Genomic DNA, 26399 nt, shown 5'->3' on the forward strand with positions numbered 1-26399 from the left:
TGGAACAGATTGTGCGTTGTATACACTAGCATTAGCAATAGCACCAAACATCAGACAGACAACTTTGCAACTAGCAGGAGAACATAGCAGATCATTAAGCATTTATAGCTCTACATAATTATTCCTCAATAATCGGTTGAGACCACTGGCTCTATATGAAAACGAATGTTACTTCTGTTAACAGGCTATAGATCCCTTATTGACTGGTTGCAGTAAAAGTCATGAAACCTGCCTCCTTCATGTTAACAGATGGAATGAGGATCAAACCATGAGACTGTAAGACACTAGTTTTTAGTTTTTGTTTTCTAAAATATCCAAATTCATGTAAAAGTGTTATTTTTTTTTGTAGAAGTTCAGTTTTAGTTAGGACTGAAAATTGCAGGCTTCAACAGCATTAACAGGATGAGCAGAATGGGGGAGAAACAACAAAGAACACATAGCAACACCAACACAAGAGTCACTGAACTTTCTGCAACCATAAGTGTCAGTTTCAAACCAGCACAAGAATGTGCTCTGCTGTGGACAATGCTGACCCCTTACTGTTTTTTCAGTAAATCAAATGCATGGTTTGTTTGTGGTGTCCCAAAGCTAAACCATCCAGGATGCTTGCAGGAGCATAGAGGTTTGTTGTCAACTTCGTAAAAAGTCAGACTGTGACCAAAGAACAGAGCTTAAAAAGTGACTGACCACCAGCACAACCTTAAATAAATGCCTCTGTGGAACACTGTTGTTTTTTTACTTGATCTGAAACACCAGCCTCCACTGTCACTCTGACATAAAAGGTTAACAAATTCCCTCAAGCAGGTTTATAGTAATGACTTACATTAATAGTACCCGCTCTTTGGGCCTCTCACTGTTGACTTCCTGACAAATCATGATGAAGTATCGAGCAAGTTTTCAGCTGAATGTATCCAAAGCCTCTGGGTTTAGTAGTACACTGTTAGAAAGTAAATGCCCCACAATCAAAAGCATCAAAATCAGAGTCTCCCACTTCAAAGTCAAAGCTGTTATAGTGAGGAGAGTCCAGTGCAGGGCCACAGGTGTGGTATGCTCCTGCTGGTCCCATGCCTGTGAAATCTGTGTTGAGTGGCATGTCAGGACCTTTGGCTTCAAGATTAGTGAGTGAGCATGTACCCAGGTACCCCATAGCAGAGGAGGCAGCCGCTCCACCCATCAGCAGGTACACCGCCTTAGCTGTTTGAGCGTTACTGATGGTGCCATGACGCAGACACCCAACAGCATGTCCACCTCCTCGATAGTTTTTCGAACGGGGGGAATTCTTGCCTGTTAGAAACAACAAATGTGTTTTTAGAATCTATTTTTAACGGAAGTCATAATCCCCCCCCCCCACACACACACACACACACACACACACATACACACACACACACACACACACAAAAACAAACAAACAAATTAAAATAAAAATAAATAAACATGTGCATCTAACGAAGAAAACACCCATCTGCTGGACTAAACCAGATAATTTTAAAGAAAATGCAAGTGCTAAACAAGAATATGCCCTTGGCTCACCTTTCTCCCTGGGTGAAGCACCAGCCATGGGTCCGGGGGAGGGGGCCTCTGTGTCACTGACTGGAGGTGTTAGTGGATCTTTCTCTAAGATTTGTTCAGGCACCAAATCTTTGAGGGTAATGTGTGGTGGAATCACCTGATGTCTCTTACATGGACTGAGAGGTGATGAGATACTCTAGAATAGATATAGAATTGAGAAAAACATGCGTTTTGTTTTGTAGGTATACACATTTAAAAAGGAAGAAATCAATAGATTAATAGTTAAGTTGGTCCCATTAACTCACCTTTTTTACCTTTTTCAGCGTATTCACCCATTGACTAAAAAATGTAAAAATGAGAGTTATTTCTAATGGGTAAGACTTATCAAGCAAAACATTTGAAGTATTTAAGGTCACACCAGTGAAATAATAAGTGTCAGGAGAGGAATGCATGGTATCACTCTAACTGCTTAAACTGCTTAACTCCTTGATGCCTGTAGTCGCAAATTTGTGACATACCCTGTCAGGTCTTGATGCAGCTATAATAAGCTTTATATCTCATTATTACCTATTAAATCATATTCTACGCAAACCAAAGATCATATCAGACCCACTATGTCACAATATATTGGTCAGGGGATTAACTTCTCATGTCTATATATAAAATATAACTTAGTTATAAATATTGTGTGTACTTTACTCAAATAACAATCTCCACTTAATTTATTATCTGTAAGAATGCAAAAACACATAAAACATTTTTTTTTATGAATGTTAATTAAATCAAGAAGTAAGGGGTTAACAGTGGGCAGTATGAAGTGTAGGAGAGTATGGAAACAACAGTATACTTGTCATTCATCAGTTATTGAATAAACCTTTTTTTCTTGCAGTTAGTTTGGTTTTACCAGTTTTGTACTAGTTTAGTAGAGCTTCTTAAGTTCAATACAAATGGAAAATTAACTAAAGCGTCTTTGAGACTTGCTCATAGCAATATCAATCAATCTCCTATGTTTTTTAAAGGATGAAAACAAACAAGAACTATTTCTCAAAATCACTGCTGGTAGGTAGACTTTATGAATGTGACATGGCACTACAAAGAGTTTGTACAGTAAACCAGACCTGCACTCTGCAGCGGTTTCCGTAATCAGCAGTAGGTATTTGTTCTGAGGGAGGATCAGCGCAAAGCAGCAGTCTCTGCTTCCACCAGAGGGTAATTTAGGCAGGTCAAGGATCTCCTTCCCTTCTACAATTGTCTCACAACCATACTGCAACTGCACCAGCTGGTCAGGGGGAGAGGAAGCGTCATGACACACCAGAAGGCTGCCCTCGGCTGTCAGGAGCAGAAACCTCTTTTTCCACTGTTTGAAAATAAATCCACCTTGAAGAGAGGAACAGGTTGGAGGAAAAAAACAGACATGAAAACATTTCTACATTTCTAATCATAACCTAACACCAATAGTTTATTGAGAATATTTAGCATGGTCTCAGTGATCCTGACAGCAATGGGGGCAGTGTACAGCTGGATTAAAGCATAAACACTGTCATTCCATCATCCCACCAGATTAGAGGAAGTCAGGTGGTTGGAGGATCAAGGGGATGTGGATGTAGGGCTCAACCAATCAGGATGTTTAGCACACTCACACGCACATCTGGATTTGATCAAGCTAGAGACGTACAATGAAAAACAACTTGGGAAAATGTGCTTTATTAAAGCACATGGCACTATTACAATAGAAGGGCTAGTGACAATAGACATCAAATGATGAGACTGAGTCACTCTTTTCATTTCATATTACAGGTACTGCTTAATGTCATGACTTTAAGTCTTTCAAATGTGCTTTGAATTTTGTAAAAAATGCTTGAAAATAAGAATGTAAAGACCCTAAGAAACTGATAAATGACAGAAAAACAAGGAGGGTAAAAATATAATAACTGTTTCATATAACAGAATCAAATGTCTCAATTTCTGTGCTAGCTATTTCAACAACTTTGTATTATATTTAGTTAGGGGGACTCATGATTTAAGGAAATGTATGAAGCAAAAAGTATTTATCACCCCATTGATTCATCCTCACTGCATCTTTATGGTGCAATGTTTTAGATAATCAACATCACCCTTTTTTAAAAAAGCCACCAATATATTCATAACCTGTCCTGACAGCTATAGACAACCATCCTACAGTCTATAAAAAGAGGCTTTCAGATTACTTTTCTATAAATGCAACCACAGCCTCACAATGCTTGCTCAGGGAAGAAGAGGATCACCTTACCGTACATCCTGAGCACCCCATGGTGGATCCCCGAGACGTTCATGTTAACAGTCGATGCAGCCCTGCCGTGTGAGCTCGGAGCGAATGTTTGACGACAGGATGAAAAGCACATGAGACTCAATGTGAGTTTTAATGCTCAGGCTTAATCCCCATTCAGCTGGGATGGTCCACAGAGCAACAGTTCGACTGCCTGGTATGGAAACAGGCTGTGATGAGATGTTTCACACAAACTGATGCTGTGTCCAGAACGACATTACAAAGAATGAAGAGTTGAGTGCTTTGAAATATTCCACTTTAATTTCACTTTAACAAACAAGCACATGATTAAAATTAACAATTAACTTGTCTCTCTAAACCTCTGGGACTTATTCCCTCTTCAAATCCAGATGGTGCAGAAAACAACTGTTGAGCCATGTACTTCCATTATGTAACAACTTCATGGCAGGTTATCACTGCAGCTCCAGTTCTTTAGGCTATTCACCCATCAATGCTTCCCTTGCATTCGACTGTTCTATATTCTGTAAAACGGCTCATTTAGGCTTTTATCAGATCCTCTAAATCAGTTGGACGAAACATAAAATTCAACAAACATGATTTTTCAAGAGAAATAAATAGTGAATAATTCAAATTTGTTGAAACATATCAGGAATTAATAAGTAGCTTATCTGTATACAGATTGGACACAGCAGCCACATCATCATTGATCACATAGAGAATGACACAAAATCAACATGACATTAAAATGAACCTGATTCTCACACAGGATTCTTTTACTATCACTGAACAAGACATTCAAGACAATAAATAAAATAACTTAAAACCAAATATATACGCCACATGATCCAAAGACAAGTAAAAAATCCTTTTTGAGGCTTAAAAATCTGCCGAAGTCGAGGTGACAAAAAAGACACAGATGCTGGTGTGACGCTAACTTCTTAGCTTCTGGTGCTGTGTGTCAGTAAGGTAAAGTGTGAATGTGTAGGCACTTTATTGCTCTTCATTTGAAAGAGGTGCTTATAATGTAACTAATAAACTTTGCCTTCATTGACAACAAAAGAAACTCTTGAATAGATACCAAAAGTTTCCCTTAAACCAGTGAAAAATTTCCAAAATTTACATTTCATCCTTTATATGCAGCATGAGTAAGAACTCAACTTAGTTTGTCATTTCCTAAAACTTGAAATACTTCATTTTCAGGACCATTTTTAAGAGTCAGGAATGATGATCACAGACTAAACAAAAGTTGTGACTGTCCCTCAGTATGTGTGAAGGACTTGTTAGGTTATGAAAGCTGATCCTCATATTGTTTTCTGAAACAGTCTCCAGCAGGGAAGAAGTCCCAGCAACGCTCCTGGTACATTTTCCACACATACGACTCCTGCAAAGATGATTGAAGATTTCAAACAAAGACATTGCAGTTAGTGGAAATGCATGTAAATGAATGAATAGATGTATGAATGAATTATTAAAGCTGGGATAAAATAAATGAGACTGACTTGTCCAGTGTGCTCCGTCTCATCTTTGTTGATAAGGTACATCAAGAAGAACCTGAAGAGGATGATCACATTAATATTTATTCAAAGTATCCAATTAGCACATTGACACCTCTGAAGCGTACTCACATGTAATTGGCCAGGTTGTGTTCATCGAAAGTGTGCGTCTCGAAGCCGTGCGGTGTCGTATCAAAGTAGTCACTCCCAATCCCACATATGAAGCATTTGGTCTGCACAAAAATAAGCAATGATTACTACAGCACAGTTGTGCACATATTAAGTACCAGTGTCACTTTAAGTTTTATTTTGTACCTCCATGTCCTCTTTGACCTGCTCCTGCTGGTCTCTGAGTTCTCCAAAGGCATCAATGATCAGACCTGCAGCAACATTGTGATTAGTGAGGTTTAGTAGTGAGGCTTTCCTCCCAGCCCACAAAATGTGACATTTAATGACCAAACCTGTACTTAGTAGTGCTTATGAATGTAAAATCCTGACCCAAAACGAGCTGTTTGGATTTGGGGGATTTGCCGACGTCAGCAATTCCCTTTTTTGACCAATCAGGAGCAAGTCTGACCTGATTGGTCCACCAGACTAGATACCCCCAAACCCCCTCCCCGCCCACTCCCACGCTCTCCAGCAGCGGGGAGTGGAGTGTGGCTATTTTTGGCAGTAAACAGCCACATAGTTCCATGCACAAGCTTCCCATCTTGGAAGAAGACAAGACTAAGTGGCTAGAGTTCATTTATCAAGGAAATGTGCCAGCTACACTCAGTAAAACTGTGCATGTGTGTGCTAGTCACTTCACGGCCGACTGCTTTTCCAACTTTGGACAATACAACAGAGGGCTAGCAAATAGACTGGTCCTGAATCCAGGCGCATTACCAACCATCCGCCAACAAACCTCAGACCCTGGAAATGTATTTTAAATGCTGTGTGCTGTGGAGCAGATGTCAGAGCTTTTTCTTAGCGTCCCCCTGTCTCTGTGTTAGCTTCAGGATGCTAACTTTAGCTGCGGTTAGCCTGTTGTTTTAGCCTGTAATGTTATGGTAAACAAGCTTCGCTTTTTTCTAAACATTGTGCACTCGGAGCTCGTGGCGCCACTCTCAGTGATGTGCAAGAGCGGGGCGGTATCAGCGGTGGCTCATTTACATATGAAGGTCACGCCCACTAAATCAGACCGTTCTGAACAGAGGGGCTATGAGAGCCTGGAAACAATGCTGCTGTGCTTGATTTATTAGCTTTTTGGACCAAAACATGTTACTACCATTTCATGAAGACATCAATGATCCATATCAAACTGCAGAAAAGGAGCATAATATGGGACCTTTAAACATGTTTATTCATAAGATTTTTTTTATCCAGTAACCTTAAATCATACTAAACTGTCAGATCATCCTCAACGGGATGTCACTACAAGAGATTGTGTTCTGCTTTTGCGCTTAATACAGACTGTTCTTTCTGTATACACCCAAGCCTGCTGATTGGTCAATACAAGTTTGGCTAAAATCTTACAACCAATCAGAACCATAGACTGTAAAAAACATGGATGTAGTCTCCGTGACGTCACCTAAGAAATAAAGCCAATTCTCGGACACAGTTAAACTAAATATGACGCAGGCTTTGAGCTTCTTTTCTAACAGCTATAGGGCGCCTGTCAACCATGTGAGCTGAGCTGTGTCTCTGATTGGCCAATCAGACAATTCTAATATCTTCTCAGCTACCGAGTTAGAAAAATTCATCCCTCATACAGTGTGAGTCAGTAGCAAAATTAGCGTTTCTGACCAAAGCTGTTTCTTGAACCAGGCTGTAAATATGCTTTTTAATGCTGTAAAAGTCAGTTTTATTTGGCCTTTCGTGTACATGGTTTTTGGTCTTTCTGAAGATTCTTGATGAACACCAACTTTTAGCACTTCTGCATAAGCTTCATTCTTCCAAACCGTATGTTGCCCTTATCTCACTAAAGTCTGTTCCTGCGTGTACAGAAACTACACTTTTCTAAGATAATCTTTACCTTGAATGATGGCCAGAAGAATAACAATAACGAAGAAGAAGAAAGTTATGTCAAAGACAACTCGATAAAGCTCGTATTCATCTCCAGCAGGATCCTCAATCTCATCTCCTATGCCTCCACCAGCACGGACACCCACATACATGTGGAACAGGTAACACTGAAAAGGAAAAGAAAGCAGAGGTCCAGCATTTGGGAGCAGTGCAGTCACTTATGTGTCACATATTAAAAACACACAGTGACTTACAGTCATCATGTCGTCACATTTCATATCTGGTTCATCTTCATCCTCACTCTTGTTGTAAAACTTGCGGAAGAAATTGAAGGCGACGACAGTGTAGAGGTAAACCACCACCGCCAACAAGCCCACTGTCATCATGAGCTATCACAAGAAGAGAGGGCTCGGAGTTAGTGCCATCAGACTGGAGCACAAAACACACTGTAGCCTCTTCCTGCACTTGCCTGTTTGCCGTTGTGTGTGACTGAGGACAGGATGGTGCGTAAGGTCTTGACACCCATTGCTATGTCCAGCAAGTGACAGGCGAAGAAGAAGTTGTTGTAATGTCCGAGTAGAGACATTATCAGATACCAACAGAGGTAAAGGAAAGTCTGAAAAGAAAACATAAAGAGGGTAATTCTGAGTTTTGGTGGTGAGCGACAGTGTGTGGTGTGTCATATTGAGCAGTTTTTTAAGCTTGCTTACACCATCTGTGAACACAACGCCAAACTTCCAGATCTGGTACTTGATGTCAATGGAGGTTGCCCTAAAACCAGCGTCATTGAATGGTTTTAATTTTAGTAACCATGATTCATTGAATGCAGATGAGCAATATCAACACTGCACATATTTGTTGAGTTAATATGAAGTTTACCATGCAAACATGGAGCTGTCTGGCTCCTCCTGCTTCTTCTCATGTTGTTGGCTGACATCCAGGGAGGCCAAATCCACACCCAAAAGTTCAGCAATTCTCTCTCTGCCATAAATATCTCCATACTTATCCAGAACCTGAACACAGAGACAAAATTAAGCATAAATGTCTGCAGTGTCTGTTTTAAACATCCCAAAAATCAACCTCAACTCACCTTCCTTTTGACAAACTTATCCCAGTAGTTGTTTGGAAAAGAGCTGTAAAGACAGGAAAAATACTATCTTATTAAAGGAAGTTAGTTATCCTGTCATAAGAAGATGGTTCGTCCAAACTTAATCTCATCTCTGGAGTTTGTTATCTTGATCAGGACATAAGTATGTCCACGTACGGTGTGTTCAGGACCAGCCGATCCCATTGGCCTTTAATGTCATCATCCTCAGGCTGCTCTGTGATGTAGAGTCCATCAAACTCCAACTTTCTAGCAAGCTCTTTCTCTCTTTTGAAGATCACCAGTGGAATCTGGAAAAAAAAATTGAGCAATCAATGTTTACCTTTATACTTTCACCCTAATCAGCTGTTTTCACTGTTTCCATCATACCTTCAGGCAGTTGTAGCCAATGATACAGATGAAAGAGATCACTGTGTGTAAAGCAGCAAGGAAGGCCATGGTGGGCTGCATGTACCCAGTGCTTTCCTCCAAATAGAAATAAATTGGAACATTGTCTTCATCCTCATCACCCCCTTCATCCATTCCTGACCCCTCATCCTCTTCAGCTGAGCCTTCAAACAACCCAGAGCCTTCAAAGAGACCACTTCCCTCTGAAAACCCAGAGCCTTCCATCTCATCGCTTTCAGGTGGGGTTTCAGACACCTGCACAGAAGAAAACACAGATATAAGACAGCGTGTGACAGTGAGGATTTTGACCAATAATGGGTTGCTTGAAATCAAACAGAAAACTAACTGGTTACCCTATAGAACAGCAGGATGAAGTTCAGAGCGAACGCAAGGAACAGTGCCAAGAAGCGCAGGTTGTAGAAGTTTCTGGAGAGGTAGTTCTGCAGAAAAAGGATGTTTTCTGCTGGTGAGTAGGTTTGTGAATGCAAAGTGACACTAAAATGTGTGAGCAAATCAACTATGTAATTCACCATAAATTTATTTCTCTGGGTTTCCAGCTCAGTCCAGATTTGGAAACCTCCTTCCTTTTCCGGCTTCTTTTTCTTCTTCTTCGCTGCTGCTTTCGGCTCTTCTGGCTGTTCTTCCTCTTTGCTTGGTGTGTCTTTTTCTGCTTTCTCTCCAGTTTCAACCCTGTCATAATTAAACAGGGGTGATGCAGTACTCTTTCTTTGTCTTTTATCTTCCTACTTTATTAATAATTTCTTTTCGATTTCGATTAAATGCATAAGAGAATAGATAAGACACGGGACTCTTACTCTGCCTTTTCTGGCTCTGGGGGAGGTTCAGGTACAGGAACAGGTTCAGGTGGTTTCTGGCTTGCATCGGCTTCTTCTGGTGGCTGTGACAAAAAAAATTCAACATACAATACAGCCAACAACTCTTCAACTTCCCCCCTTTCTTACATGTCGTTCAAAACCTTTTTTGCTAATACGCTGTGCAGGAATGAACCCCCTTCCAATAAACTGAGCATTGTTAGCCTAATTAATTGGACACCCATCTATGTTTTTATTCACCTGAGGTTTTACACACTCACCATTTTTCTCTTTGTGATGGGAGTTCCTTCAGGAGTTGGAGGTTCAACAGTAGCTTCAACACCCATATCTCCAAGTCCACCTGGAGCGTCAACACCTGCCACTCTCCCACCCTCTTTTTCCTGGGTATCCTCCTCCTCTTCCTCTCCACTTCCAGTCTCCCCAGTGTCTGTTACGCCTCCCGTGTCTTGTTCTTCTCCTGTCCCCAAGTCTCCCGGTACATCTCCGTGAACATCATCCTGCGTGGGGTCTGGCATGCTTGCTAGAATCTCCGTCACAGTGATATTTTTTGCCCCCTCGACCAAACCCCCTCCAAACAAAGTTTGCCAGATGATCATAAAGAAACCTTTGCACACGTTATAAATAAAGTGCAGTATGCTCATCAGGATGGTCCAGAAAAATGTGGACAAAGCAACGACAATCTCTTTAATGGTCATCTTCCTCACTCTGCGGTATTGTCGGCGGAGGTTACGGAAGGTGAAAATACTGAGGAAGCTTAACAAGCTGTTAATGAAGTCTGCAAAGGCAGAGCTGGATTCAGGCTGCCCCTCCTCTCCAACACTGTCCTCATCACCACCGCCGTTTGCCCCACTACCTGCTCCTGCCTCACCGCCACCTTCCTCTGCCTCATCATCTTCTTCCCCCTTCTCCTCTTCCTCCTGCTCTGAGATTTGTGAGGCTATGTTCATCTCAAATATTGTGTCTTCACAGAAGTTGACAAACATTTCCATCTTCTCTGACTCCCCGCCTTCATTGACGACATCAAAGATGAACTGTCGTTTGGACTCTCTGACTTGGGGCATCTCCCACTGTCTACGGTTGACTTCACTGATTTCAAAGTAGATTCGCTCAATCTTTCTGCTGGCACCCATTATTTCAATGCGTCCCAGGAAAGGACGGAAGTAATTGAGCACACTCTCTGCTTGTTCGAGGAAGTTCTGAAGCCTGGTGTCATGGGGGACGTGCTCAGACAGGTTGGTGAGCAGCACTGCGATGTTGAACCCGATGTCCTTGGCAGGTTCCTGGAAGCGGTTGGCAAACTCTTCATAGTGGATCATGTCATTCTCATCTGCTTCAGAGCACGACAAAAGAAACTGGATTTCTGAGGGAGAGTACTGTTTCTGACTGTCCATGGCCTTCTGGAAGTCCTTCTTGGAGATCAGCCCTCGAGGGTCTGTGACATAATCACGGAAAGCGTCTGACGCTACAATGTCTTTCAGTTTGAGAAACATGTCAAAGAATTTGAGGATCATCTCCACGTTGCTTGAGGACTCGACTAACATGTCAACCATCTGGCGGGCGATTGTACCGTTAACCACGTTTCCTGAACAGCACAGAGCAACATTTAAACAAAGGTTTAAAAAGGACAAAACAAAACAAGATTAAGTTAAAAAAAAAAGGAAAACTCTTTTACCCTCCAACAGTGAGAGTAACATCACGACCATGTCCTTCTGCAGGTCAAGAAGCTCCTTGAGCAGCCCGATCTGACTGGAGTCCTGTGACCATTAAGAGATGGAAAAGAACTTACAGTAATGACAACAGATTGAATATTACTGTAAAATGGATTACATGTGTTGGTAGTGATCAGTAACACATGATTAAAATGACTCAATTCCAAATACTTATTATGATACAAGGTGTGAATTCATGAAATTTTGTGTTGCATCCACTCACATTCACAAATAGTATGGTGCTGCAAAAATGAGTTAATGACTAAATTCTTATGCCATGATAGAATTTTTTAACATAATTTTTCAGATTTAACACAGATTAAGAATTGAAATAGAGACCACAGGTCAAATGTAGGCTCTGTCTCAATCAAAAGTGGATAAATCTTCATGACAGTGGGCATTAGAGATCACAGTTGAAAATTTCACAAGAAAGAATCAACGTCTTGGCTTGCAGAGACCAAATAACAAAGGGTGTTATCTGTGACACCATAGTCTCAACCTGTAAACCAAAAAGGTTCACAATTCAATTCATAGTTCCATCATTCTGAAAATACAGATACATTTTTGTTGGATAGTTTTTATGTCACTTGCCCAAAGTTTTGTCTTTAATGGTTGTCTGTTGTCTAGACATTTGGTCGTCCTCTTACTTTTAACTGTTTTTCTTTTCTTTTCTTTAATAAAATGTACCCAGTTTGATCCTGACAGGGAATCAGCATTGTGTGTGGACAAAGATAAAATACTTATACATTTCTGAATATGTGAAGGGCTGCTGTGAACCATAAGAGACTCTTGATTGGAAGATGAATTGAATCCCATGAAAAACATGGACAGCTATACTGTATGTATACAGTATATATGTAAACAATCAAAGTAAACTTGTGTTATATCATTACTTAAAGAGTGTTATAATCAAAGCAACACAGAAGACACAAAGCAACACAAAACGGTTAAGGAGCACATTCCTTCAGGTCAGTTGTTAGTGATCGTAAACGGCACCAGGGTGGTTATTCTGGTTAAATGTGTGCAAACAGAATGGATCTCTCATTAAAATGTATATTCCAACACAAAATAATATCACATTAAAGTGTATACTCCAACAGTGGAGGTTAAAATTCAGTCCTTCTCTTGGGAAGTTTTATACCCACCTGCTTCTTTGTTTTTTATTAAAAATTGATCCGGTCAGAACAACCCTTGTTTTGATATTACATCATAGTGCTTGTGCTTAAGAAGGTCCAAAGTGCAAAACTGAAGTACACAGTTAAACTGTACTATCTTGAGATTTAGGTCAGGAGTTATGTTAATACCTCATATGAAAAAGAAAACCTCACATCAATGTACTTTTAAACACTTTCAAGTGTTTTTCCAGTTTGGATTTAGTGTGCCTTAAAAACTGCCAGCAGTAATAACTGAATACAGAATAGGGAAATGTTCATCACACTGAGTGCCTTTTATGAGTTTCTCACTGCAGTATGATTTATGAGGCACAAGTCAAATAAATCCACCTCAAGAAATGTCACTCAAAAGCTACCAAAAACAATGAATTAACATTTCATTAACTAAGGGAGAAGAGGAAGGTTCCCAGCCACCCATGGATAGCAGCCCAGCTACTAGATCCTCACTGGCAAGCATCACCCAGGGACCAGCCTGAATTTCCCTATTCTTTGCAAGGAGGCGTGGCTCTAACAGACTCAGTTCACAGGAGCAGAATGTGCTAATGCCTGCATAGGCTAACAATAAGTCCAGACACATGAAATGTCACCTCTCGTGCAGAAAGGAAGACATGGTACAGGAGGTAGAGCATTACCAACTTGATATAGTTGGACTCATTTAGACACACACAGCCCTTGTTCCAGACAAAAGTCTTGAAGTGGGGCTGGAGTCTCTTTCTCAGAGTCGACCAGAGTGAGAAATGGCCTAATGAGAGCACTTTAAAATCAACATCATCCTATGTCATCACTGAAAGCAGGTGGGTATAGAACAACCTGATAAGGGAAACAAACATTGAATAAATTATCAACTAGTAAACACAATATCACATCAATAGATAAATAAAATGGATACATACTTTACCCTGTATTGACCATGTGGAAGACAGTTTGAATAATACATAAATTATTCAGTTGTAAAAAACATTTTGACATTTTCAAATACTCTTTGTTGTTACACATATTTTCTTTCTTCATTCTGTTTCACAGTAAAACAACCCCTGGGCTGCTCTAGGAATACATAATTGATTAAATATATATATATATATATATATCACATACTGTAAAAAGATACTGGTTTACTTCTTTCACCTACATATCTTAAATATCCTGATCTCTAGTTGGCTGTTTCATATATGTTGGCTGTAAAGCAGAACAGCTGATACTTATTAGAATATCAGGTCAAGAAGGACAGCGCACAGGAAAGTAACTTTGTGTTAGGTGTATTGTGTGTGTGTGTTAAGTGTGTGTGGAGCTGGATGAAGGATGCCTGGGCTGTTCATGTGTGATTAAAGGGATGTGCATGCAAAAGTTATGTTTAAAGGTTTGATCAGCCTCAGTCATCCAGGGAAGATGACTGCACTATAAAGGGAGGAAAAGTCATATGATTTCTCCTGAAGTATTTTATCCTTTTATCTGTAGACACTGGTTTCTTTTATATTATTTGAAATGTAAAGACTTCAACATTCAACCCAACACCTAGTAGGTTTATTAATTTGTGATCCTTTTCAGATGAGTTGAAATATAATTATCACTTTGTATCTAACATTTTGACCCGTCATCAAAGGAAAAGTACATAAATGACCCTGGACTGTGAACTGATGCAGCTCCACTGAGCACAGCCATCATTTTTTTTATTTAAATGTGTACTTTTCCTGTTATGACATTTGAATAAGTTGTCCATTCAGATACAAGGTGACGCTGATATCAGCTAAAGCTGGAGGTACAAATAAATGGTTGAAATACTTCTCAAATCACAAGATCCCAAGTGACTTTACCCTCTAGATGAAATATGAAGCCGTCATTTTTGCAATATGTAGCTATCATTACACAAAAGCTTATAAGCATGTGCACAATTAAGCCTGAGGCAGCGAAATCCCATTTTTTTAATCTTGTGTTAGAAGCTTTTGTATGGTTTCCAGTGTTAAAGGTGTATAAACTCAGAAGAGATGAACTCCACTGAACATCAACAGAAGCGTTCAAAAAGCAGTGATGGGTGATTTGATGAACATCCACTGGCATAATGCACAGCAAGTGTTACGTTGAACTTGACTGTTGCAATACTTAAAAACATCAGAGAGCCTAACTACAACATATAAAGCAATAATGCAAAGCTAGGCTAACAGTGGCTCTGAGCAGCTTCATGCCTTTTAAGGTTACCATTGATTTCTCCCATGCTCACCGAAAACAAAATCTGTCATGAGATCAAAGTTGTGTAACACATTTATTCTGTCAATATGGATTATATAAGAGTAGGTTTCAGGTCAGGGAGTTCTGTCTACCAATGGAAGCAGAGATGAATTTGTGTTTTATAATAGCACATGTCAATAACAAATTATTAATTCAATTAACAGTAAATTTCTTTTGCGTACCTGAGCAAGTTTCATCATCATGTGGGCAAAAACATGAAGAAACCCAACAATAGCATCCCACAGCCTGCTGTGGGCCAGGGACTGCTGGTTGCCAGTGCATGGGCCCTAAAACAAGAAAGATAAAAATGTTACCCAAAAATAAACAAAAGAACTATGGGTAAATAAAATAAAAGATGAGATAAGAAAAGTTGAGCTCAGATCGATAAAGTATATCAGAGATGAAAATAGATAAAATAAGTAGAAATGAACCGAGATTAAATAGAATAAGTGAAGATAAAAAGAGAGATGAGAAAAAATAAAAGGAGTAAAGTTAAGTAGAGACAAGAAGAGTAAAGAAGAGTGAAGAAGACTGAAGATGAGATAAAAAAAGAACAGTAAAGAAGAGATGAGATGATTTATATTTTGTAGTGAAATGTCTGGTTTGCTCATATTTTTACCTGAATATATTCAGTTAGACTGTTGAAAATCTGTTTTGCCACTGTCATAGCTTTGGAGAAATTCTTTTTGCCAGGTTCATCGATGACGTCCTTCCCTGAGTAATACCAGTAGAAATCGCTGATGGACTCCTTGATTAAAAAAAAGGTGAGGGGTTACTTATGTAAATATTTAAAGTTCTTAACTCTTCTCTAATCAGTTCGAACAGTTTAATTTTTGGCATACAAAGCCCAGCTGTTTTAAACACTTTATTCTGAATACTATTCAAACATACTCACGGTGTCCCGGTCATCTGACTCTGTTGAGCTTCCAAATTAAAAGCCAATGTAAAACTACAAAATAACTCAAAATCCAGAGTTGTAAAGAAGTTTGGTGTAAAAGTCAAACAACAAGCCACATTAAAGCACATCTAAAAGAATTATTCCCCAAAGCTTTATTTTTTTCTATATATATTAACTACGTCATCTTTAAGCAAGACTGAAAGTTCCACCTGAAGTCGTAGGAGGTAATCGACAGTACAGATGATGATATTGATGGTGGTTGTGCTGCCGGTCTGTGTCCGCAAGTAGTTCTGAAAGTCTGAAATGAAACAGAAAGCACTTTTGGAGGTAGGGTTGTTGAGAACGTTACTTAAACTTCAGTTTGTTCACATTCAATTTTACTGATATTTTGATACACAAGATATTCTCACCATTATTGTGACCCTCACAAAGCAGCTGCAAGAATCGGAAGAGGTCACAGGTGAACTCATCATCCGCCATCACTTTCTCATCTAAAGAAAAGAAACAAGTCTTACATAAAATCCTAAATTCAGGTAGTTTTAGAGTGACAGCAGCTTAAAAGATCACTGTTGACTTCTGAACCAGTTTTCCTGTGTATAAGTAGAGTGTTGACAGCGTATTACGTCAATCTCACAACTCACCGTCATCTTTCACCATTCTGATATAACCACCTCTGACCAGGAGATTTTTCAAGATTGAATGAAAGATTAAAACATGCCTTGTTGAATAAATTATATTAAGAAAGAACACAAATGACTGTGGTCTGACAATGGTCCAACATATAGTCAAATGTCTAACAACATAAGTGAGGCTTCAACACCACATGCGTACATGTAACATAACAGCAAGTTGCAGTGAATACAGACACATAAATAACAGAGAGCCACATTAACAACATGTATAGACTAAGCAGACACTGTTGTACAGATAGAGGGACATAATTCAAGTTTTAACAAAACTGCAGTAATTAGGAGCGCGCCGGTCATCAGCGGTTTATCTTGTGTTATCTTATTATTCAGCCCGCACATATTTTAAAAATCCTACTGTCTATAGTAAGAACACACACAGGTACAGAATCATGCAGCACACAGAGGGTGAGCTTGAATGCAGCAGAGTTAAATGACTGAGAGATTGGGGCAGTGTCCATCATATGGTTGAGGGGAATTCAGTGTTTCATATGAGAATATTTGGACCAGCCTCAAGACCACCACCTCCTCAAAGACTGCTACATTTCTGAAATGTGTTGTGCCACTGTGACATTAAGGTTTAAGCTGCATTTCCTCCACCTGCAGGGGGAGTGTAAATAAACAACCCTACTCTTGGTCACTGAAAAATAATATTCAAAACATGAACCCAGAAAATAATTTTTACCACAACTACAATACCATCTTCTAACCCAGATAACAACAAAGGCTTTACAGTGTGCATGCCAGAAATGGACAGTCCACTCCTAAGTAAACAACTTCTGACTCACACTTTTACATTTAAACCTATCTGTATACTCTTTTAAATATATACTGGACAATTACACTACTTAAAAACATACGACATAATGTAAGGGGCTGAGGGGCCCCGTTTACACGACAACGTTTCATCTGAAAACGCTAAAACGCAGCGGATACGCAGTGAAAAAATCTGTAACACCAAGGGACTGAAAACGCTGTAGTAAGCATGCCAGGCCTGTAGGTGGTGCTATAACTGTCTTGTCCAGACGCTGCTTCGAGGAGATCTCCACCGAAGTAGAGTTGAGCCGATAATCTGGTGTATTAGGGAATAGCTCTTGGGAATCCCAAGTGAAAAAGTGAAGTAACAGATGTACATTTTGTATGAAGACAGTCAGCAGATACAGCAGATTGAGCAGCACAAGCACGGCACGGTAGTTCGCGACGATCATAACAACTGTTGTCATGTTGTATGCGCTCGCGCGAGGCGGTTTGTGACGTCAGCGTTTTCACTGAAAAGGCCGGTTTACTGTTTACACGGCAACGGTGTCGGCAGCGTTTCAGAAAAATCCCACTCTGGAGGCCGTTTTCAAAAGCTTGCGTTTTAGGTCGGCTGAAACGCTGTTTCCGCGTAAACGCGAGGTTGAAACGCAACAAAACTTTTTCGTTTCACCTTAAACGGCCCCGCCCTTATACTCCTGCAAGGTGGCTCCATAGCCATGATTGAGAACAGGTGTGTAAAGGCACACACCTGTGGCTGATGAGGGGGTTGAAAGGAGAAAGGGAAAAGGAAAGTGATCAGTAGGGGGAATGACAAAGAAGGTGATGGGTCTTTTCCCTTAGTTCTCTCCAGTTTATTGAAACAAAGCTCAAAGAAGTGGTACCCTTAGTTCCAGGTTTAACTTTTGTTGCCTAATGAGAACTAAAGACTCCATTTTGCTTCCCTCCTGAGTCCTTTTTGGTTATTGCCCTCCCACCTTTCTTCCTGTGCTTTGGCTAAACCTTGCTACAATAGTCAAAGTGTCTTCTATCATATAAAATTTAGTGTGCTTGTATTTACAATTACAGAGCAATAACTGATTACACAGAAATTTGTGCTGCAGAATTTTAAATAAAGTTGCCAAAAAAAGAAATAAAATTCCAATACAAGAGAAAAATTAAAAGATTACTGTGTTCAAGATATAATAGATTTCAGGAAACACATTTTCAAGCAGAGTCCAGATATAATTCACTGACACTATATAAATGTCATATAAATAAATTATTGCCAAATAAGGACCAGCTGTGGACATGAAGAGATGAACAGAGGCATCCAATCCTCTCTTTGTGGATTTTAGTGTTAGATGGAGGCATGATGGAGCGAGAAGGACAGCTGAGAGAGAGAGAGGAATGAGAGGACAGAGAGGCAGATGGACAGAAACATGATTTACCCCGTCCTAGGTTCAAGTCTGAGGACCATGAAAGGAGGGACAAGGGAGAGATGGCAGTGATCGTGGGGAAGGGAGAGAGGATCAGTGTGTTGACAACAGAAGAGGACTAAGAGATGAGGAGGGGGAGATTAACAACATTCCATGGCAAATTCATTTCACATGAAAAGAGTAGGTGACACCAGATCACTGACTCAAACTAGGAAAACAGACTAACACAAAATCCTTACATCTAATCTTCTAACAGTTATCCAGTGTTAATACATCATGTTAGAAAACTAATCATCCAATTAAATTTAAACTTGAATTGTCAAAGTCACACTCTGAAGATGAATAAATAGATGCTAAGGAGGCCTTACTGTATCTATTAATTCATATCTTATTTTTGATTATTTATTTTTATGTTAATAGTGATGGGTCAAGCAAATACCTTATTTACAGACACTCACAAGAACACCACATGACCAGCCGGTTCTTGATTCAGATTTTCCTTTGGACTTATTTTCTGAAATAATCTTGAGTTCAAATCACTTACTGTGCACAAGCTAAAAATCGTATATCACTAAAATTTACATTGCAACACAATTAGCGACTTTAAATGATAATTTACTGAAGTTGTTGTGAGTACAATGACTAATGGTGTCATACGTCTCCCTTGAGTGTGTTTTGTTTTTGTGGCAACATCAGAACAGCAGAAAAGTGAATACATTTGATTCCTCTTTTAGACAAACTGTTGTGACATCCTTACTTTGATCCCATCCCTGGTGGTTTTTCACAGTGTTGTGTAAAAGGATTGGTGAGGTAAGTATTATGTCTGTGCCCTATTATGTTGCAGATTCTCCACGACATGATGATATTAAACAAAGGCATGCTGGATGATCTGCCTCCTGTAAGAGTACTGAGACTTACTAGTGCCCTCCTCCGAAACCATGCCCAGCCCTTCTGCCTTGTTCTGCCTCTCAAAGGCGTTCAGGTCCAGGACGCTGCAGAAGTGATACATTCACTTTTAGATGAACATTCAAAACACAGATCAAGTTATTTCACTCTTAAAAGCTTAAATCATGTTCACTGGTTTAATACTGACCTGCACGTCTGCATCAACGCCTGGACGCTCAAGAAGAAGCCTACATCCTTCTTATCCTTCAAGTACTCCAGCATTTTCTGACAGCAAAGGCAGGTGGGGGTTAAGCAACAAAAAGATCAGAAGAAATGTACGTAAAACCATTTTGTTTCAGACACATACCTGTTGGACCTCATTGTTTCCTCCATTAAGAATAGAGATACCAAGCTGTAGTGTTTTGGTCACCATAGGGCCAGTCTCACCTGAGTGAACCATCACAAAGCACATACGCTCATATCTATCAACGCTGATCATATAGTCTTTAATCGGTTATCAGCTGATTTGAGTGTAATGCTGATAATATCATAGAGTGTGTATCACAGTTAATACCTTTGCAGGCACTGATCATTTGCAGAACCATCTCTGCAGCTCCACGATTGTGAAGTCTGGACTGCTGGTAGAGGAGCCTTTGTTTTTCCATTTCTTTCTCCTGTGATTCACACATTATTATAACATCATTAGAATCTGTTCCTGATTTTCATTTGTCTACAAAGAATCTGAATGGATGGGCTGGGTTATTAAAGTCCTTTGATGAAATATTCAGTGGTTACACCAGAGTCAGATTACACCAGCTGCTGTAAAATCAATCCTTTTTGTTCTCCATACATATTTCAAAACGCTTCATGATCTCCGAAATCAGGTCACACCATCAAAAATTTAGCATGTAAAACTGTTGCTAAGTAACATTTAGCTGTCATACAAATCTAATTAACTCCGTACACAGGCAGTTGATGTAGCATCACAAGCTAACATAACCTCCAAATATTAGTTTAAGGGGCAAAACTTGGTTCCTCTTTTAGAGAAATGTGTTCCAGTGTTTGTAGTCATACAGTTTACAGTTTACAGTAAGAAGGAAATATCTGATTATGCTTACATGTCTCGTATTAATTGTTTAGCCACATAACACTAATGTTATTGTTGGGTAACAAAAAACTTCACTTAATTTGAAATCTTCAGGATTTACTCCAAATTCAATAAAGCACTTCCAAGCTTCCCTGTATACATGTGGAACAAGCTAGTTAGCAAGGCGTGTCCTGTTTGAATCAACTTATTTGTTTAGTAGCTCCAGATAGTAAATATTAGCCCCATAACCAAACTCAGAGGACCAGCAGCTGGTGCAACCGGTTCTTCTTTTCCTTTTGGATTTCCCGTTTTCAGGTGTTGCAACAACAGATCACTGTTTTCTGATTCTGCTGTTTTACATTGGATGCCCTCCCAATTTATCCGGGTTTGGGACCTCCACTAATGAGATCACTCACTTGTGCAGGTGACCCCTTAGCGGCTGGGTAACCAGTTTTTAATGAAAGTGATTATTCAAAACCTTTTCCGTTTTAAAAAGTTTCCAGTCCATCCATTTAGATATTAAATTTTAAGACACACGCGCTCTCTTTAGACTCAGGTCCCTTATCTTATTACCTATGTATCATATAAACCACTTACCGTTGTTTTTCATCGTCCATTATTGCAGCATGGCAAATCTTTACATAAAGATCTTTGAAGAGCATTTTTTTCTATAATTAATTTCTGTAAATACCCTGCAATATTTATGTTTATTATTCAATGTAGGTTGCATTTGAAATATAAAAAGAAAAAACCTACAAAACAATAGCTCTAATTCTTTTTTTCCTTCTTTTGTTGCCATGATGTTTTACCTACCGTACTCTAAGGAAGTCACCTCTCTTCTATTTACAGCAGTATTGTCTTTACAAAAGAATTAGCATCAAAGGGTCTTAATTTATTGTTGAAGCGACAGACTGAAGCACACATTCTGTCACTTTATTAGTCATGGAGTTGTTACACTACTTCTTCACGTTTGCTAGCTGGAGCAAGCGTTAGACTACAGGAAACGGCCCAATTGGCTCAGCATTTTATTTATAAAGCTTACCAAAGTGTCTTTATTGCAGGAGACCTGCAAATAGGATACCTTGGACAAAAGCTACAATCACTCTGGATCAGAGATATTCCTTTGCCATTTCATGGTCATGTGCTTTTAATGTGCAAAACTTTGAGGACTATTCATTCAAAAAAATGATAATTAATTATTAAGCTGGTTTTAAATGAACACTTTTCTTGTGCGTAAGCATAGTTTTTTATTGCACTATTTAGTCGACTGGGTATGAAATGCCAATTACAGACGGAAATGACTTGAAATGAATATCTCTGAATTCAGAGGAAACATTCCTCTGCTTTGCCGCATCACAAATCAACTTGAAGCATCCCACATCCTGACACTGACAACAGGCCCCAGTCAGCCACCCCGCCTCCCCTCCCTCCCACCCTTACAACACTCCTCCCCCCTCCCCCCTCCCACGTATGCCTGGCCTTGCTTAACCCGCTATGTGTTGTGCATCTGGACCTATAACTTACACTACAGTCTCTCTCTTTCTGTCTGTCTGTCTGTCTGTCTGTCTGTCTGTCTGTGTGATGAAACCTGTTGTATAAGCAAAACACAATGTGTGTGAGAATTTACTCAAAAAGCTCTGACTATGTGTGGGAATAAATACCTGTGTGTTCTGCACTGGCTTTCACTGTAGTCTGTCAGTATGCTATGTGAGTGGGGGAGGGGAACATTGATCAGTAGCATTCGGTTAATGAAAGCTGGTGTTATGAGGGTGAGACGAATTACATGAAGCGATGAAGAGAGAGAAGAAGAAGAAGAAGAAGAAGAAGACAAATGGGACAGCCATAAAAACTGGGAGAATTGACATCACAAATCCATGAGTATCTGTTAGGGTTTTTTTTTTACATTTATCATCCAGACAATGTCCTACAATATTTTGAATGTCAAACTCCCCAGTTTTGTTTATTAAAAGCCAACACACTTTTAGAAGACTTTATAAATTATCCTTTATATATCAGTTGCCTGAGTTAATAAAAACTTTTTTGGCCACTTTAACAAAAATAGCTCAAGAGTTTTCAAAGAATTCAGCTACAGTAACTTTAACAAGGGGACAGACTGCTGTTCAATAAGTACAGTGTTTGACTTTAACTTGATCAAAGGATGAATTACAGGCCAGCACAGTGGCATTGTGGGTGTTTTATGTCAGCCATAAAGGACATAAAGCTCTGTGGAGAGCTACATTTCTGTAAGCTGCATGGAGAAGACTGCAGGAGTGTACAGTGTGGTAGGCAACGTTTGTTACCTAACACTGGGTATCATAAAGCCCTTTATTTAAAAGAAAACAGTTAGTGTGATGAATATTATCACTGTTAGTGTTAATGTTGATGTTAAATGACATTAATCTAATTACACCTCCAATCCAGATTCAAGCCAAAAAAGTCTAAACAGGACTATTGATTGTATAAATGCAGTTTTGTTGAGATACAATTTGAATTTGATACAAGTGATGTCTTAAGTTAGGACTTCTGGGTCTAGATATTAATGGAAGCATCTCTGGATTGCAGTTTTGTGTTTCTAAATCAAGCATCTCATAATGAAGGAGGTGTCACATGTATCAACAAAGACAAAAGACAAACAGCACAAACAGAGATAACGAAACAAGACAAAGACATAGAAAGAGAAAGAGAGAGGTGTGGCTGTGAAGTAATGCTCTGATGATGAGGTCACTCAATGCATTGAGAGCTACCGCTCCACTGTGTTCCTCGTCCCCAGCCCCTGGCCGCCCATTACCAGTTCTGACTGTCGCACCTCAAAGGACATCTCATCCTCAGCATTTTCCACCATTTCCTCTCCACCTTCTTCTTCCTCACCAATATGGCAACTCTATAAATAGAGCAGAAAAGATAAAAATATGAGGGCTTGAGATCTCAGGTATATCAAGCTTCAACTGGAAGGGAAAACTCCCCCTGATAACTCACCTTTGCCATAATCTCGGCATATGCCATATAAAGATGATCGGTATCAAGTTTGCTGAAAAGGGGACAAAAGAAGAGACTTTAGAGAGAACACAGCTCCACCACATACTTACACATCAGTTTAGCGGGGATCCATCAAACCTTTTTTCTGTCAGAGCAGTACGACTGAAATGTAGGATAAGCTGGTGGAGGGGGTCTGGCTTTGATTCTTTCTCCTCCTCTTCCTCTCCTTCCTCTTGCTCCATTGCTTTCTAAAATCCACACAAAGAGGAAACATGTGAGTTCAAGTGCAAAAACCCCCTTCATTAGATTATAAACAAATAAAAAAACTGGGTCAACACTCACTGATAAGTCATCTATCATCCTGTCCTCAAATGAGTAACCCTCAGTGTGCAGCCAGTTACGTTTATATCCTTCCAGAAACATGTTTGAAGCTCTGTGCCTACAAAAGGAAACTACATTTATTTGCCGTTTCAGACACAGGCATTTTTTTGTGAAAGTTCTATACATGCCAGTGTAAAAAGGTGCAGCACCTTGGAATGTTGTACAGAGGAGTCATCCTGAAACAGGCAACCACAGCCCTGCGTCTCTGCTTTGACAGCAGTTTGTGCCACACCATCTTCTTGGATTTAAATGGATGCTCCGTCTGTTCCAGAGAAAGTAGACAAAGGCAAAGTGAAAGAAGTTTGAGTTAACTTTACATGTACAGCAAGGAACTGAGTGCTAAGTCAAAGTTGTATTTTTTAAGTTATTTTTTCAGTTTTCTGTTGTCGTTTTCTTCGACATGTCTACTACACTGTGTGTGCGCTGGAAATCCGCTGCTCACCACTTCAAGGTGGTAGAGGACAGCAGAAACCTCCTGCACTCTTTTGACAACTTTCACAGGAGCATCTGCATCTTCAGCCTTCCCTGCCATCTCCTTGTACAGAGCCATCTGCCAACGCATGGAGGGGTTGTCCACCTGTGCACAACATGAAGACAGTGCTTTCTGAAATGTTGGAGAGCTGGTTATGTCTTATTCCACATCTTGTTGCTTGGAGAATGTAATATTACAGAATCAAATTCAGATTTGCCTTTTTTTCATCAAGTGTTTTCAAAAAGAGTACAAAGAATTTTACTTCCTTTGAAAAAAATCTATGCTCCCTCTGTACAACGTGATAAACAAACACCTAAGATAACAACTACAACAAAGTTTAAATAGGTAAATAATTTTCTAAATAGAAAATAAAAGCATTTCAGTTAAGTAGTGCAATTAGAAAATGTGGAATATGAATATAATGGTAAACAAAATTTTGTTTTGTAGCAGGTTAATTTTTCATCAGTGTGTGAATTATACCTTGCCCTGAAGATGAAGGTTGTTCTGAAGGAACTCTCTGACTTCTTCATCTGTGTCCCTCTGTAATTCAAACATTTCATTAGTCATATTCCTCCAAAGAAAGGCTTTGGCCTGACTAAAAAAACATACATTATATTATAGTTTGTATCAGAGTTGATTCAAATTAATAAAAAACTACCAAAGAGTATCTGATCTTGGCCAAGTTGATGAGCTCCTGATCAGCAGGTGAGCACATGTTGAGTCCTATGGGGAGCATCTTTTTCAAAGCAGCCACAATAAGTGAAGTCTGCACAGAGTAACGATCCCCCCGTTTCTTCTTCTTCGTGCGCTCCGCGTCTGAACCCCCGCCCTAAGAAAAGGAGAAATAAACCAGAAAGCATTCCAAGCATCTTGTGAAATGCCATGTTTCTGCTGCCATGGTTTACAGTTTCTTTGTACAATAAAAATTACAACTTTTATTCAATTCCAAGCTGTCACTTCCAAAGATAAAAGCCTTCAATAATAACAGGCTACATTTAATATCCTAAATACTTGGAATAGCTGCAAAAAGAAGTAAATGACGACAGATTCTGTGTTTAATACTGTCCATATCCAAAAGCAAAAAAGTGAAATAAGTCTGCCAACACAGCCAGCTTTTTCATACCTGAAAAAACCTAACTTGATTAATTAAGGAAACTACTAAACAGAATCCTATCACTTAGCAGCGAGCTCTTCATGCTACCTCCCGGGAATTCCTCCTGAAAATCTAACTGCTGCTAATATTATACATGAAACAACGGCCATCGTGAAGTTCCACTTGATTTGTTTTTTTTTTTTCTCTGAGCTCCGACATGTGAGTAGAGGGTTTTTGTGAAATGTAAGGGCAGAGTGGGGACTTAGCTGGCTTTGGGAAAGTGAAGCTGCAGGAAATGGGTCTTATAAGAAAGTAAACCAGTGGAATTACAGAACAAGTAAAACATGCAAAACGAAGAGAGATTACATTCAAGTGACAGTCCATTCAGCACTCAATGAGCAAGATAAACAGTCTTAACAAACATGATTTTCTCTGTGTGAATGATTTTGTTTGACAGCAGCCTTCAGTTAATGATTACAATATTAGATAGTATTAAAATAAACAAAACTCTTTTAATGTTAGACTTAGCAAGCGGTTACAATCAAACAGCTTCAGTCTAAGGAATATGACCCCATGCACTCCTGCTGAGCTCCTGCTCTGTTTCTGTTTATAAGAGTTAAGTCCTTCTGATATCTGCTCTTTCTGGATTCCTCCAAAATGTTCTAATGTTTGTGAGAACTTACAGTCTGTGCTGCATTCCCATTATAAATTCTGGGTCTATGAAATTCAGGCCATTTGCATGTGATCAAAAATAGTTTGCACGTTAAAAAAGTACTTGTAACAGAGATTTGGCAATGGCATTAATGATTAGAACTAATGCTACTTGTTTCCACTTTAATACTTAACATGTTGTTGCTGGAAAGTATCATGAGCACCAAATGAGAGAGTAAATGTTTAAACTTCACCTTCAGGTCTTTTCCTTTGGTTCCCTGAAACACCAAAACAAACATACCAAGGCAGCCTAGAAGCTAACTAAGGTTATTAAAGTTCTCTGAACAATACAAAAAAATCTTTCACCTTAACTTATTTGAAAATATCAGCTA

At 39.4% G+C, this 26399-nt stretch overlaps 1 protein-coding gene across 1 annotated transcript in view; it reads right to left on the reverse strand.

Moving 5' to 3' along the window:
- Window positions 1-4104: 4104 nt before the first annotated feature.
- The window catches only part of LOC141791277 (ryanodine receptor 1-like), a 50045-nt gene continuing 27750 nt past the window's right edge, over window positions 4105-26399 (reverse strand). The window contains exons 74-107 of the mRNA XM_074671588.1: window positions 24922-25092; window positions 24744-24803; window positions 24234-24368; window positions 23941-24053; window positions 23753-23849; window positions 23549-23658; window positions 23411-23462; window positions 23223-23315; window positions 19922-20021; window positions 19715-19794; window positions 19556-19632; window positions 19381-19454; window positions 18475-18492; window positions 16013-16093; window positions 15812-15900; window positions 15324-15452; window positions 14887-14991; window positions 11273-11354; window positions 9861-11182; window positions 9583-9665; window positions 9298-9457; window positions 9121-9207; window positions 8750-9022; window positions 8540-8670; window positions 8366-8408; window positions 8155-8288; window positions 7986-8046; window positions 7745-7891; window positions 7530-7664; window positions 7286-7442; window positions 5587-5651; window positions 5404-5504; window positions 5278-5329; window positions 4105-5159 (exon numbers count right to left, since the gene is read on the reverse strand). Of these exons, the coding sequence (XP_074527689.1) occupies window positions 5064-5159; window positions 5278-5329; window positions 5404-5504; window positions 5587-5651; window positions 7286-7442; window positions 7530-7664; window positions 7745-7891; window positions 7986-8046; window positions 8155-8288; window positions 8366-8408; window positions 8540-8670; window positions 8750-9022; window positions 9121-9207; window positions 9298-9457; window positions 9583-9665; window positions 9861-11182; window positions 11273-11354; window positions 14887-14991; window positions 15324-15452; window positions 15812-15900; window positions 16013-16093; window positions 18475-18492; window positions 19381-19454; window positions 19556-19632; window positions 19715-19794; window positions 19922-20021; window positions 23223-23315; window positions 23411-23462; window positions 23549-23658; window positions 23753-23849; window positions 23941-24053; window positions 24234-24368; window positions 24744-24803; window positions 24922-25092 (4713 nt within the window). The 3' untranslated portion in view covers window positions 4105-5063. The remainder of the gene's footprint in view (window positions 5160-5277; window positions 5330-5403; window positions 5505-5586; window positions 5652-7285; window positions 7443-7529; window positions 7665-7744; window positions 7892-7985; window positions 8047-8154; window positions 8289-8365; window positions 8409-8539; window positions 8671-8749; window positions 9023-9120; window positions 9208-9297; window positions 9458-9582; window positions 9666-9860; window positions 11183-11272; window positions 11355-14886; window positions 14992-15323; window positions 15453-15811; window positions 15901-16012; window positions 16094-18474; window positions 18493-19380; window positions 19455-19555; window positions 19633-19714; window positions 19795-19921; window positions 20022-23222; window positions 23316-23410; window positions 23463-23548; window positions 23659-23752; window positions 23850-23940; window positions 24054-24233; window positions 24369-24743; window positions 24804-24921; window positions 25093-26399) is intronic.

This window comes from Halichoeres trimaculatus, unplaced genomic scaffold (genome assembly GCF_033239565.1).
Source record: "Halichoeres trimaculatus isolate MK-OKI-2021-1 unplaced genomic scaffold, fHalTri1.1 fHalTri1_scaffold_6, whole genome shotgun sequence".
In the NCBI taxonomy this organism is placed as follows: Eukaryota; Metazoa; Chordata; class Actinopteri; order Labriformes; family Labridae; genus Halichoeres; species Halichoeres trimaculatus.